Source organism: Episyrphus balteatus, chromosome 1 (genome assembly GCF_945859705.1).
Source record: "Episyrphus balteatus chromosome 1, idEpiBalt1.1, whole genome shotgun sequence".
NCBI lineage: Eukaryota > Metazoa > Arthropoda > Insecta > Diptera > Syrphidae > Episyrphus > Episyrphus balteatus.
In genome coordinates, this window is record NC_079134.1 from 75,719,005 (window position 1) to 75,734,667 (window position 15,663).

General features: G+C 37.0%; 1 protein-coding gene across 7 annotated transcripts in view; it reads right to left on the bottom strand.

The window, feature by feature from the left end:
* Window positions 1–15,663, bottom strand: part of LOC129905200 (protein lev-9-like) — a 560,766-nt gene that overhangs the window by 537,287 nt on the left and 7,816 nt on the right. For all 7 annotated transcript variants that reach the window (XM_055980622.1, XM_055980627.1, XM_055980625.1 and 4 more), the window contains exon 2: window positions 9,565–9,834. In XM_055980622.1, coding sequence (XP_055836597.1) covers window positions 9,565–9,834 — 270 coding nt within the window. The remainder of the gene's footprint in view (window positions 1–9,564; window positions 9,835–15,663) is intronic.

The following is a 15,663-nucleotide window of genomic DNA, read 5'->3' on the forward strand; positions in this document are numbered from 1 at the left end:
AGCAGCAAGCGAATCTACGAGGATGCAAAAATCATACCACTGGACAAGTATCTACTGCAATCGGCGAAGGTACTGGTAGGAAATATCACCAACCATCCCAATTAACTGATGAGAAGAATGACAGCCCAACAACGACATCCGGAACCTAGGTACCTTTGCGCTTTGGATATACTGGCTGAGAACATAATTTCAATGGACAACGAAGAAGTTAACTTTTACGCCGACACCCAGTCGGCTTACTACCGTGGCTAACGCCAACCAAACCAACCCAACTCAACCAACCCCACAACTGGACATCCGGGTCTGAACACCCCGAGGACAACCTAGACAGCAGACTTTAAATTAAGTTTATCCATGTATAATATTAATTTATATTTTATAACTTAGTCATTGTATAAGGTTAGGCCCCTTCTGTGCCAACAAAATTTTGTATCTATCAATGAATCTTAGACATAAGTTAATTTTAAGTCAATTGTAAATAACAAATTCAGTAAAAAACAAAATTGAAATTGAATTGAAATTGTGAGTTTTGTACGTGTAATTTTGAAGTTTCTTACATCGAGTTTTTTACAAGTAAAAATCCTTGTAAAAACTCAATGTAAAAAACCGGCACAACACTGCTTAGGGCTTTCTTAAAGTTGAAAATCTATTTAATTATTATTTATTAATAACACTGTGATAGTTTTTTTTAACTTTTTTTTTTTGCAACAGAAGGGAGACACATCGATTCTAGTTAATTCGAGTATGCTATATTCAGTGGTTACAGTTATAAAAGGAAAAAAACTTTATTTTGACTGCTTTTATCCCGGCATGATGCAAGTATATAAGAACGTTTTTTGTTCTTCCAAAAACTGTTTAATTCATTTATTATCTGATATATCTTAAGCTTAAGATAAAAATCAAAAACTATCTTAACTTAATCTTAAGTTCAAGTTTTGATACATTTCCGTAGCTTAGTAGGCTGATTTTCACTACTGAACTTTTTGAAATTTGCAGTATATTATTGGAACTATATGCTATGCCAATAATATAAAATATATCGAATCAATGTTAAACTCAAATTGCATCCATATTAAAGGCTTTGAAAGTCCAAAAAATTAAAAAAAAAATATGAAAAAATGAAGTTTTTGTTTAAAAAATGCTTTGTGAGCGACCGAAACATAACATTCTAGGTTGCAATAGTGTTAAACATATAGCTATATACAGGAATAGCTTTTCTCTAAACTAAAAACTGCTTAAAAAAACTTAATTATTCGAAATTATCAGTATTTTAATAGTCCCGACCTAAGATTTTATTTTCGAAATATCTCGAAAACCTGAGCCAAGTTTTCAAAACGGTTGCCACCACTGAATTCAGCATACTCGAATTAACTAGAATCGATGTGTCTCCTTTCTGTTGCAAAACCGAACTATCACAGTGTAATTAAATAACGAACAAAAGATTTTAGTAATCGAACAAAGAAGAACAAACAACGAATAATTTTTCAGTACATAATTTCAATGCCAATTCACTTTAAATATTGTGATGCTTTTTTGCTTATGCTGAGGTAAGCTCAGGGGGGTTCCAGGATTCTTCCCAAAGAAGCAACAAAACTTGGGTTTTTGAAAGTCCCAAACTCAAGGAAACAGCCTTTTAATCCTTAATTTCAATCGGTTTTATTTATGTTTCACTTCAAGCTTATTATATACAATGTCTTAATCTTTATTTATAACAAGTTACTTCATATATTTTGGTGTCCCCGGTACACAATCCGGAGAGAAATCTGGTCGGAACTCACACTGAGAACCTATGTCCAACGAGCTAAGAAACTCAAAGGATAAGTCTATGGAATCCGAATGGAATCCTATGTCCCCACAATACGGAGAAAAGTCTGGTCGGAACTCGGCAGGAGAACCTATGTCCAACGAGAAGCTCGAAGGAGTAGTCTATGGGATCCTAATGGAAACCCTTATGTCCCCAGTACACAACCTGGAGAGAATTCTGGACGGAACTCGCTAGGAGAACCTATGTCCAATGAGCTAGGAAACTCAAAGTATAAGTCTATGGAATCCAAATGGAATCCTATGTCCCCACAATACGGAGAGAAGTCTGGTCGGAACTCGGCAGGAGAACCTGTGTCCAACGAGAAGCTCGAAGGAGTAGTCTGTGGGATCCTAATGGAAACCCTTATGTCCCCAGTACACGACCTGGAGAGGATTCTGGACGGAACTCGCTAGGAGAACCTATGTCCAATAAGCTAGGAAACTCAAAGGAGAAGTCTTTGGAATCCAAATGGAATCCTATGTCCCCACAATACGGAGAGAAGTCTGGTTGGAACTCGGCAGGAGAACCTATGTCCAACGAGAAGCTCGAAGGAGTAGTCTATGGGATCCTAATGGAAACCCTTATGTCCCCAGTACACAACCTGGAGAGGATTCAGGACGGAACTCGCTAGGAGAACCTATGTCCAATGAGCTAGGAAACTCAAAGGATAAGTCTATGGAATCCAAATGGAATCCTATGTCCCCACAATACGGAGAGAAGTCTGGTCGGAACTCGGCAGGAGAACCTGTGTTCAACGAGAAGCTCGAAGGAGTAGTCTGTGGGATCCTAATGGAAACCCTTATGTCCCCAGTCCAGTACACGACCTGGAGAGGATTCTGGACGAAACTCGCTAGGAGAACCTATGTCTAATGAGCTAGGAAACTCAAAGGAGAAGTCTTTGGAATCCAAATGGAATCCTATGTCCCCACAATACGGTGAGAAGTCTGGTCGGAACTCTGCAGGAGAACCTATGTCCAACGAGAAGCTCGAAGGAGTAGTCTGTGGGAATCCCAATGGAAACCCTTATGTCCCCAAAATGTGGAGATGATTCTGGTCGGAACTCACTAGGAGAACCTTTGTCCAAAGAGAAGCTCGATGGAGTAGTCTGTGGGAATCCCAATGGAAACCCTTATGTCCCCAAAATGTGGAGATGATTCTGGTCGGAACTCACTAGGAGAACCTTTGTCCAAAGAGAAGCTCGATGGAGTAGTCTGTGGGAATTCCAATGGAAACCCTTATGTCCCCAAAATGTGGAGATAATTCCGGTATAATTTGTTAGGATAATAATAATAATTTCCTGTTCTAATTTCTATCGTAAACTACCTGTGTTGATTTCTGATTCCCTAATACAACTAGCTACTTATTTACTATTAAAAACCAAAAATTCAAGAAAATGACGATCAAGAAGAGCTGTCTCTAATTGCCAAGTCTTTTTCTGGGTCTACTTGGCTCTGTGTCTATACACTAAATGAATAGGTACTTGGAAACCGAGAATCGCAAGATCGACGACTTAATCACAATTTTTGCTTCCTCATATGATATTCGTTACTAAAACTTACTGTGAAGTATAACACTACTAAAAGCTAAAATTGCATGAAAACTAATTTTCTTGTAGTATGACGATCGTCGTTTCTCTTCGTTTATTTTTTTTGTTTCTTTTGTTTTAAGTTGTGTGGCTACGTCACATGGCATGCGTATGCCTTTTAGAGAAGGTAATGTGTGGGCATTGCGGATATGCCGATTGTGTATAATTTACTTATACAATTTTCATTTCTTTATTAGAAATGGATATATAAGTTGTGACGCATCGTCACAGCCCCTCCTTACTTTAGTAAACAAGAACCCTCTCGTTTTAATTTATTTATAAATGTGAAATTATTTTTTATAATTATAAATTATAATTATAATTTTACTTTACTTAAAAAATTAATTCAATTTATCTTAACTTAAAAAAAAATAATTCAGGCGGAGCTTAACTCAATATTAATTCTATAATAATTTTTTTTTTTAAACTTTACGTTGGCTAATGGTTTCGGTTGTGGTACAGAAGTCGGAAACAGTATAGCTGATGCAGGCTTGGTGTGGAAACTGGCGGCGGTGAAACAGCTTGTGGCGGCAGCGGCGGCGGTAAACGATCTGGTGTCAAGAATGTTAGACGGATTTGTATCGGAAACGGAGTTTATATATCTGGATGTAAAAACAGCGGTGGTATCGCGTCTTGCATGAAGCACGGTAGATCGGGTAGGTCTGGTTTTGGTAATGGCGGCAGCGGCGGTAGGATAAATCTCGGTAGCTGGTTGTATTCTCAACTCTTCGTTGCTGGCGGGTTTTGCTTTTAAATCGGTTGACTTGGGCTGGTTTTATTCGATATTTGTGGGAGTAGCAGGTTGGCGGGTATAAATGGTTGTTGCAAATATTTTTGCTGGGACTTCGGCGATCGGCCCGGTGTTAGCCAAAGTGCTGGCAGAGATGTTCGCTTTGGGATTCGACAATTTGTGTCCTACTAAAATGTTTGCCCCATCGTGTTTAAGGCTATGAGAAAGTTCCATGCTCGAGCTTTGGAGTGCGTGAAATTGCAAGACTTCATGCTGTCTGCGTCCCTCTTCTTTCTCTGTACTTGCATCATGTGGATGCTTCTCGGTAGGAGGGGTAATCCATGGCGATCTTGTTTCAGAATCTGCTCTGTGTAAGAGATAATGTTCTTCTTTGGCTGGTGGCGGCGATTTTGTGCTACAAAATTCTTGCGCGGTTTGCACACGGTGTGCACCATTTGGCGGCCTGATTTCCAGCATGAACGGTAATTCGTACTGAGCGATGTGTGATAACATGGGTTTTTGGACACACGGCTTTATTAATTCAGAACGACACTTCTCTAAACTTGGGTTTGGTTGGTGTGTTGAAACCATACACTGGTGAGCGATTGCACTCGACAGGTTTCGGGAGTCGGCATCGGGGTGCGTGTTGAAAGTTGCAGTGGGGTGTTGGTGGCATTTGGCAATCTTTAGACTTGATTCCATCTGTTCCACAAAAAGAGCAAAATAATCGGTACGGTCGGCGGCAATTCTTCTGCTTACACTTCCAGCAGTGTGTTGCACGATCATACTGCATGGTATCAGGAAATGATCTGTGTACCAGAGCTGGAGCCGGATGGGAATTTTCAGGTGCGTGACGATGAATTTCTTCGTCACGTATAGTCATGACGGCAGCTGGTCCAGATCTTTGCATCGGAGCTGAGTCTCTGACAGCGGGTGCGGGTCGGTTTCTATTTTCGTCGTTCTTTATAACCTCAAACTCTTCTGCTAAAGTCATAAGTTCGTCCAGCGTGCTGAAGTCTCTACGACGTACATAATAACGGTATTCAGGACGGAGATTTTCGTAAATGCGGTCTATGAGGTCGGATACGGTAAGGCTGGGATGCTGGCGGATTAAATATTGAATGGCCATAATGAATTCTTTTGCACGTTCTCTGGGATCTTGTCGTCTACAGTAAATTTCGTCCTCAAGACGGAAGACATAACGTGCAGGTAAGAAGTGCTGCAGGAATAGCTTACGGAACTCATCCCAAGACGAAATGCAATGTCTTTTGATTCGGAGCCATTCCAGAGCGGTCCCTCTGAATATCTCAGGTAGCGGGCGAATCATGTCGTTCGGTGGTATGTTATAGCAGGAAGTCAGCTCTTCGATTCTTTCTAAGAATTCCAGCGGATTCCCTGAGGCATCGAATCTCAAACCCCATTTACGGACCGTGTTCATGATTTCGGCCTCGTAACTGAGAATAAGTCGAGGGGCTGCTACCTGCGGACGGTCTTCTGCGTGTGGTGGTAGATCGCGCTGACGGTATGACATGGATCTCGAAGCTGACTGGTCTGTGACAACGGGCGGTTGATTTACTTGAGAGTACATCGGCTGGTAAATCGTTTTTGAGATGTTAAACGGTTTTCGAAAGTCAGGAACTGTCAGGTATAAAGGCGTTTTGGGTGGCGGCGGAGGAATAGCAATGTTGACCTGGCTAGTATACGGCTGCTTGTCAGCGGAGTTATCTTCTTTATCTTCTTCGGGAGGTTCGGTGTTGTTTCTCTCCTCGACTATGCCTTCCCATTCTTCGCACAAATTCTGTGTTGATTTATGCGTTCGGAGGGCTTTGAAGTGCTGGCTTAAACGTTTTCTGAGTTCTTGCATATTGCCACTGGTGTCAAGATTTCTGGCTGCCAAAACTTCGACGAGTTCTGCTTTCTTAAGGAAGTAAATAAATCCGAGATTTTTGTACGGATTATACTCTTCCGTCGGTTGTTCTTCTTCCAAATTGTCGGGCATGGTAAAACTGGGTATGAATCGGTATTTTTTACTGGACGGTGAAGCATTCTGAAGGCTCTTGAATAATCGGTAGTCTGGATCAGGTGAATCTTTAAAGGACTTATCGGGTAAAACGGTAAACGGCGGCGGTCGGTGTTGCCTTTAAGATTCCGGGTCGGTCGGTCGGAGTTCGGTTGAACCTTCAAGAAAGTCGGACGGAGTTCGGGTGAACTTTTATGATTGCGGTCGGAGTTCGGTTGAACATTCAAGATGTCCCTGCTCGGGTGCCATTTGTGATGCTCAGGGGGGTTCCAGGATTCTTCCCAAAGAAGCAACAGAACTTGGGTTTTTGAAAGTTCCAAACTCAAGGAAACAGCCTCTTAATCCTTAATTTCAATCGGTTTTATTTATGGTTCACTTCAAGCTTATTATATACAATGTCTTAATCTTTATTTATAGCAAGATACTTCATATATTTTGGTGTCCCCGGTACACAATCCGGAGAGAAATCTGGTCGGAACTCACACTGAGAACCTATGTCCAACGAGCTAAGAAACTCAAAGGATAAGTCTATGGAATCCGAATGGAATCCTATGTCCCCACAATATGTGGAACCTATGTCCAACGAGAAGCTCGAAGGAGTAGTCTATGGGATCCTAATGGAAACCCTTATGTCCCCAGTACACAACCTGGAGAGGATTCTGGACGGAACTCGCTAGGAGAACCTATGTCCAATGAGCTAGGAAACTCAAAGGATAAGTCTATGGAATCCAAATGGAATCCTATGTCCCCACAATACGGAGAGAAGTCTGGTCAGAACTCGGCAGGAGAACCTGTGTCCAACGAGAAGCTCGAAGGAGTAGTCTGTGGGATCCTAATGGAAACCCTTATGTCCCCAGTACACGACCTGGAGAGGATTCTGGACGAAACTCGCTAGGAGAACCTATGTCCAATGAGCTAGGAAACTCAAAGGAGAAGTCTTTGGAATCCAAATGGAATCCTATGTCCCCACAATACGGAGAGAAGTCTGGTTGGAACTCGGCAGGAGAACCTATGTCCAACGAGAAGCTCGAAGGAGTAGTCTATGGGATCCTAATGAAAACCCTTATGTCCCCAGTACACAACCTGGAGAGGATTCAGGACGGAACTCGCTAGGAGAACCTATGTCCAATGAGCTAGGAAACTCAAAGGAGAAGTCTTTGGAATCCAAATGGAATCCTATGTCCCCACAATACGGAGAGAAGTCTGGTTGGAACTCGGCAGGAGAACCTATGTCCAAAGAGAAGCTCGATGGAGTAGTCTGTGGGAATCCCAATGGAAACCCTTATGTCCCCAAAATGTGGAGATAATTCCGGTATAATTTGTTAGTATAATAATAATAATTTCCTGTTCTAATTTCTATCGTAAACTACCTGTGTGAATTTCTGATTCCCTTATACAACTAGCTACTTATTTACTATTTAGGACCAAAAATTCAAGAAAATGACGATCAAGAAGAGCTGTCTCTAATTGCCAAGTCTTTTTCTGGGTCTACTTGGCTCTGTGTCTATACACTAAATGAATAGGTACTTGGAAACAGAGAATCGCAAGATCGACGACTTAATCACAATTTTTGCTTCCTCATATGTTATTCGTTGCTAAAACTTACTGTGAAGTATAACACTACTCAAAGCTAAAATTGCATGAAAACTAATTTTCTTGTAGTATGACGATCGTCGTTTCTCTTCGTTTATTTTTTTTTTGTTTTAAGTTGCGTGGCTACGTCACATGGCATGCGTATGCCTTTTAGAGAAGGTAATGTGTGGGCATTGCGGATATGCCGATTGTGTATAATTTACTTATACAATTTTCATTTCTTTATTAGAAATGGATATATAAGTTGTGACTCATCGTCACAATTTATGTTGATCCTGTAAATATGCATGGTTTTTGAAATGATGTTCCAGGAGGTTTCCTGTCAGTACAACGTTTCTAATGCATACGAAATAACATTGCATACCTACTTAAAATGTCAACATAATTAAATTGAATGGGCAATGAAATTTATTAAAAATATTTACTACCTAATAAATTTGTTACAATTATGATCGAATATTTGTCAAAATGAATCGAAAAATTGATATATTATTAAAAATTAATTGGTTGTATTAGTAATAATATACTTAATAATAATATACTTAGGGTAGGATGGTATAAGAGTGGGCGGTCGATAAGAGTGCGCAAAGCGATTTTCTACGATTTGAAAAGGAATTTTAGACTGAATGCACTTATTTTGGAAAGATCTACATTAGTTTGATCTGCTGTCAAGAACTCATGCAAATGTGTTTGTAAACAAAGGTGCTAGCTAAATTTAAGTTTTTTAGCTCTTTTTTTCTATTTTTTCTTGCCAAACAAATTAAATTTTCCGCTAAACAACAAAAAATTACAATAAACAAAGTATGGGATATTGAAAAGTCGAAAAAAAGTAAACATTTGAGGAACACGGAAGATTGGTCATAAAGTGCATTGTGAAATACATATACTCTTCGATTTCATGTCTGAACGTGTAAGAGTGCGCACCATGATGAAGTATAAGAGTGCGCAGGTTATAAGAGCAGTAAATGCTATCCAAGGCTTCAAAATAACTGGCATTTGTCCATATACCAGCAAGCAGTAGCTAGACAAAGCAATTCCTACCAAAAAGAAACCATATACAAGTTTTGTAAACAACAAGCGAATGGAAGTAACTAGGAAATGTTGAAATTTTCTCGGAACCATTAATCGAAGACTAAATAGAATGTTCCTCATGCAAGGAGTGATAGGTCGAAAAATACTCTGTTTATTTAAAGATAGGCAGTTTTATTTGCGACTTTTGTGCGAATTTACACCTGTGCGCAGCTGCGCACTCTTACAAACTAAGCCGCGCACTCTTACACAATAGTATGTATAAGAGTGCGCAAATGACCGAATGTGGTATTTTGTTTATAACTATTGAATTAATACATTTTTGTTACCAGTTTTAAGTTTTTTTCGTTTCTTTGATTATAAACTAAAAAATATATATCAAAACAGTAGTTCAATTCTTTTTGTTATTGAATTATTTGGTGTTTTGTCTAAAGTGCTCACTCTTGTACCACCTTACCCTAATATTAATATACTTCAGGATAAAACATCACTTAATTTTTAATTAATAAACAAGTAACGAACAAAAGATTTTAATAAAAGAACATTGAAGAACAACCAACGAACAATCAATTGAAATTGAAGAACGCTTAAAAATAAAAAATAAAAGTAGAAAAAAGTACGAATTTCTATTTAAGGGGACTGACTTAAGGATGAAAGTTTATTTTATTATTAATTAATAAACATACAACTAACAAAAGATGTTAGTAATCCAACAATGAAGAATAAACAATGAATTAGAAGAACATACAATTTGAAAACACAAAAAGAAAATTCCGCGGGGCTAAATACATTGTTTTATTTACCTGGTTTTATACAAGACATTCCACAAACGCCATCACAAAGACATTTTTTCTTTTTACTTTTGCAATCTTCATCGGAGGAGCATTTTCTTAGGCATTTCTGACCAAATAATGTTGCCTGCTCTTCATCTCTTGGGCAATCAACAGATGGCGAGTTTCTAGGATTTTTATAAATTTTACTATCGTCGTCTGCTTCTGAAGAATCTTGACTACTGTCCAAGTCTTCTTTTTCATAAACCAAAGCGTCTTCTGAACTCGATGATGCAGAGAGACCTAAAAAGACAACAACTATCAACTGTACATACATTACCTAATAAGGTGTATCAAAAAAGAAGTTTTATTTAAACTTAGCAGTTCGCAAAAGATAACGTAAAATAAAAATTAAAAAAAGTACCTTGCCTGGTCCGCTTCGCGCGCTCTCAAGATTTAAACTCCCTTTTCGTTTTCCCTATCCCGCTCACGCATGTTCCTTGGTCCACTAAAGGCATGTAAGGCGTTGCAGGGAACTAACTTCACGGGAACTACCTTCACATGGGAAATAACTTGCCTTTGATTGCTATTGAAATGACTTAATATTTTAATCGTTATCTTTAAAAAAAAAAACTTTTTGGCACAGCTCTTTGCAAACCTAATAAAGTGTACCCTTGATTAGAAATTGGCCCTAGATTTTGATCGGTTCACTACAGTTTTTAGCAGTCCATATCTAAAATAGATTTTTCATCTAAGAATTGAATTTTTAAAGCAAACGGTTTTGAAAAGATTCAAAGAAAAAAATGCTCAGGAGTTTTGAATTTATAGATTTTCCAAAAGGACATAAAAATGAAATGAGGATACTTGGAACGTGTTTATCACAATAACGTTTTGTAACTAATTGTTATTATTAACATAAGTCTTACTGATCTGTCAGTTAATTGCATTTTTCAAACCCAAAGTGAAAAGCTCGAGCAATTCAATGTCACAGTCGAAACGTGAAGCGGAAACAAAATTTGCCCACGGGAGAATCAATTTTGAGGTGTGAAAATAAAAAATTCGCGCGAATTATCTTCACTAGAAAAATGTGAAATTATTTCCCACTAGAGGTGAAGTTATTTCCCATGTGAAGGTAGTTCCCGTGAAGTTAGTTCCCTGCACTATGTAAGGCGCCAGACAGGCGGATACATCAAAAGCTTTTTAACTTAAAAGTACCTTGTCTGGCCTGCTTGGCGGGTACTCACGATATTAAATTCTTTTTTTGGCCCTCTGCTCAGCTCACGCAACTTCGTTGCTCCAGTTAGGGTATGTAAAGTCGCCCCAAGAGTCTTAACATGTTATTTCAAAAATAACATTTCTTGATACCAGAAGTGCGCTCACGAGTGAGTCTGATAAAGAAAGTAGTTCTTCTATATTTCAATTTTCCCAAAATCTAGGTTTTGAGAAAATTGATCTTTTTTAGGCTTAAGAACATAATACGGCTAATTTACTTGAATACTGTCATAACTTAAAAATCACGAATTTTGAGATATTAATGCAGAAGTTATTGGAATAAAGTAATCTTCAATCCGGGAGAGAGTCATTTCTTAGCTATAAAAACTGGCGGAGAACGAGCACACTCTTCGGTTGCATCCAGTGTTTTCCCTTTCTTGCTGATTATGTGCAAAAGTCATAAATTGGCTTCAAAGCTTGTGTAACTATGGTTGTTGTCTATTAAATGTTGTGCGTATGTTGATTTCGTATTTGGTTTTGGTTTATGTTCTTGGTATCTTTCGTAGAATGTTCGTCCAGTTTGTCCAATGTAAAATTTTTCGCAGTCGTTGCAGCATAGTTTGTAGACTCCGGAACATGTTTTAGTGTCTGTTGATGATTTTGTTTTTAAAATATTTTTTATGTTATTATTTGTTTTAAAAGAAATGTTTATGTTGTGTTTTTCAAATTCGTATTGCATGGTTTGTGGTAGTATGTTGGTGTATGTTTTTGATGTGTATTTATTTTCTGTTGGTGTAACTTTATTGGTGTTGTTGTTTTTCTTTTTAAGCTTTTTTACATGTAATTTGTCGATTATTGTTGGGTCATATCCATTTACGTCTGCGATGTGTTTAATGATGTTAAGTTCGTTTTGGTAGTCGTTTTGGTCCATTGGTATGTTGGCGAGTCTTTCGATGAATGCGTTGAAAGCAGCCATTTTTTGGGAGTGTGGGTGGTGAGAGTCTTTATGTATTGTAATGTCTGTTGTTGTTGGTTTTCTGTATATTTTGTATTTGAAATTATTGTTGTTGTTTGTTATGTTTAGGTCTAAGAAGTTTATATTATTATAATTTTCTATTTCAGCTGTTACCTTAATTTTTGTATTTATATTACACAGCCACACAAAAAAATATAAAAGTTCTGACCTGGGGTTGCGACTAGGTTTTCCATATAGTTTTTGGGTCGCTGAAACTGAATCCGAGGTCCGTTGCCCCATCACGTCAGGTTTTCGAGATAACCTCAAAAAATATCACGAAAACAAAAAAAAAAATTTCTCTGATCTGGATATGCGAATATGTTAATCATATAGTTTTTGGATCGCTGAATCCAGATTCGAAGTCAATTTCGCCCTATTACGTCAGGTTTCGGAGATATCCTCAAAAAAATGTCAAACCCAAAAAAACAAAATTTCTTATCTGGGGTTGCGACTTGTCTATTTTGCCGTATCACGTCAGGTTTTTGAAATACCCTCAAAAAATGTCTAAAGTCAAAAAAAAGTTCTTATCTGACATCTTTTGAGGATATCTCAAAAACCTGACGTGATACGGCAAAATAGACTTCGGATTCGGTTTTAGCAACCCAAAAACTATATGAAAAACTTAGTCGCAACCCCAGATAAGAAATGTTGTTTTTTTGGTTTTGACATTTTTTTTAAGATATCTCAGAAACCTGACGTGATAGAGCAAAATTGACTTCAAATCTGGATTAAGCGATCCAAAAAATATATGATTAACATATTCGCACATCCAGATCAGAGAAAAAAAATTTTTTTTTGTGACAACTTTTGACGTTATCTCGAAAACCTGACGTGATGGGCCAAAACGGACTTCGGATTCAGCTTCAGCGACCCAAAAACTATATGAAAAACCTAGTCGCAACCCCAGGTCGGCACTTTTATTTTTTTTTTTTGTGTGGCTGTGTTATTAATGTATTTTGTTAATATGTCTAGTTGTCTGTGGGTTCCATCGCAAATGACAAATGTGTCATCAACATATCTGGATTTTGATAAGATATTTTGTTGTTGGGGGTTGACTTTTGATAATAAAAATTTATTTTCAAAATAGTTATTGTCATACCCAAGCAAGGTAAGCCACCTACAGAAGTGACGTCTTACAGACCAATATCGCTTATACCAATTATGGCAAAAGTTTTTGAAAAACTGCTTCTGAAGAGACTTAGCAAAATTATAGAAGAAAGAAGGTTAATCCCAAATCATCAGTTTGGCTTTAGAAATAAACATTCCACGATAGACCAAGTTCATAGAATAACGGATGTAATAGAAAAAGCATTAGAAGAAAAACAAGTCTGTTCAGCTATTTTCTTAGATGTTGCTCAAGCCTTTGACAAGGTTTGGCATGAGGGACTTGAGTACAAACTGCAAAGGGATCTTCCCAGACAGTACTATGAAATATTAAAATCGTACATCTCAGACCGATTGTTTAGAGTAAGGTACGATCAAGAATATTCGGAATTGAAGAAAATAGAAGCCGGTGTACCACAAGGAAGTGTCCTAGGTCCTACCCTGTATTTACTATACACAAGGGATATCCCAGTTGGGAATCACACCATAATGGCTACTTTTGCAGATGATACCGCAATTTTGGTACCCGAAAAATGTGTCTCTAGGGGAGCAGTAAAGCTGCAATATGCCGTCGACACAGTCAGAGATTGGACCGAAAAATGGCGTATCAAACTCAATGAAACAAAATCTTCACATATAAACTTTACAAATAAAAAGATAAACAATATTCCAATATTCATTAATAATCAAGCTGTACCTTACGCCAATACGGCCAAATACCTTGGAATGACTTTGGATGCAAAGCTAAAGTGGAAAGAGCACATCAAAAAGAAAAGAGAAGAACTAAACTTGAAATATAGAAAAATGTACTGGTTACTTGGTAACAACTCTGATTTATCAACCCAAAACAAAATAATGCTGTATAATCAAGTACTAAAGCCTGTTTGGACCTATGGTATCCAATTATGGGGCTGTACAAAGAAAACAAATACCGAAATCATCCAAAAATTCCAAAACAAAGTCCTTCGTGGAATAGTAAATGCACCTTTGTACATAAGAAATAGCGATCTACATCGTGACTTACAAATAGAAACGGTTACAGAAGTTGTTAAAAAATACGCTGTATCGCATAATCAGAGACTGCAAAGTCATACCAATTCTGAAATGGTGTCCGTCTTGAATACAAGAAACCATGTTCGGAGATTAAGAAGAAACAAGCCTCATGAGCTTATGGTCTAAAAAAACATGGGAAAGTATTAAAAGTTTAAACTTCCCCCAAAGTGATTTTACAAAGTTAAGAAAGAAAAATCTGATGTCGATCTCTCAAGATTGGTCCTGATAAAGAGGTGGTTTTAGTGGTTAAGAGTCCCACACTACTTGGTGTCGAATACTGCCAAGTGTCTTTTGAAGATTTCCTCCCGTCAAAAAAAAAAAAAAAAAAAAAAAAAATAGTTGAGGTATATGTCAGCCATTAATCCACTCAAAGGCGATCCCATTGCCAATCCATCATTTTTGTAATAAAATTTGTTGTTGAATGTAAAATAATTTTGTTTCATTATTGTTTTTAATATTAAGGTTAATTCTTCGATTTGTTGTTTATTGATTGTTGCGGTTGTTATTTGTGATGCCAAATGATATCATTTTGCAACTTGGTAAAAGGTTTATGTTATTTAATTTTTCTATTAATGCTGTGTTGTTTTTTATGCTGTGATCGTTGTTTAGTTGTATATTGTTTTTATTATTTTTTAGCTACTTTGTAACTTGGTGCTGTGGTCGTGGTGTAGTTGATGAGTGGTCGGATGGGTGTTCCTTGTTTTGAGTTTTTGGGAGGCCGGTAAACTGGGGTGCTGTTGCATGTGGTTGTTTGAGTGTGTTTTTGTTGATATTGAGAAAAAGATTATTGCATTTATTGATGGTGATATTTATTTCCTTGGTGTAAGTTTTTGTGGGATCGTTCTTTAAAATTTCCATATTGTTGTCGTGTAAGAAAGTGTTTGTTTTGTCAATGTATTCTTGTTCATCCATTATTACTATTGTATTGCCTTTATCGGATTTTGTTATTATTGCTTTGTTGATGTTGAGTATTTGTTTTATGTTTTTAAGATTGAGTTTGTCTTCTTTATATTTATTATGTAGTTGTTTATTAATATTGTTAGTTTTTATAAGCTTTTTAAGTTTTTTGTTAATTGAAATTCTAGTTTCATTTTGTGTTTCGTATATGATAAAGTTTTTATTGCAGCTTTGGCGTTTATTACTTCATGGTTTATGTAGTTTTTGTTAATATTAGGGATGTTGAATTTTAAGCCTTTGTTTAGAGTTATTTCTGTATTAATAAACAATACAAACATCCAACTCACCAATACAGAAAAAACAACTCAAACAAAGGCTTAACAACATCCCTATACTAACAAAAACTACATAAACCAAGAAGTAATAAACGCCGAAGCTGCAATAAAAACTTAACCTAATATCGAAACATAAAATGAAACTAGAATAATTACAATTAACAAAAAACTTAAAAAGCTTATAAAAACTAACAATATTAATAAACAACTACATAATAAATATAAAGAAGACAAACTCAATCTTAAAAACATAAAACAAAAACTAAACATCAACAAAGCAATAATAACAAAAGCCGATAAAGGCAATACAATAGTAATAATGGATGAACAAGAATACATTGACAAAAAAAAAACACTTTCTTACACGACAACAATATGGAAATTTTAAAGAACGATCCCACAAAAACTTACACCAAAGAAATAAATAACACCATAAATAAATGCAATAATCTTTTTCCAAATATCAACAAAAACGCACTCAAACAACCACATGCAATAGCACCCCAGTTTACCGGC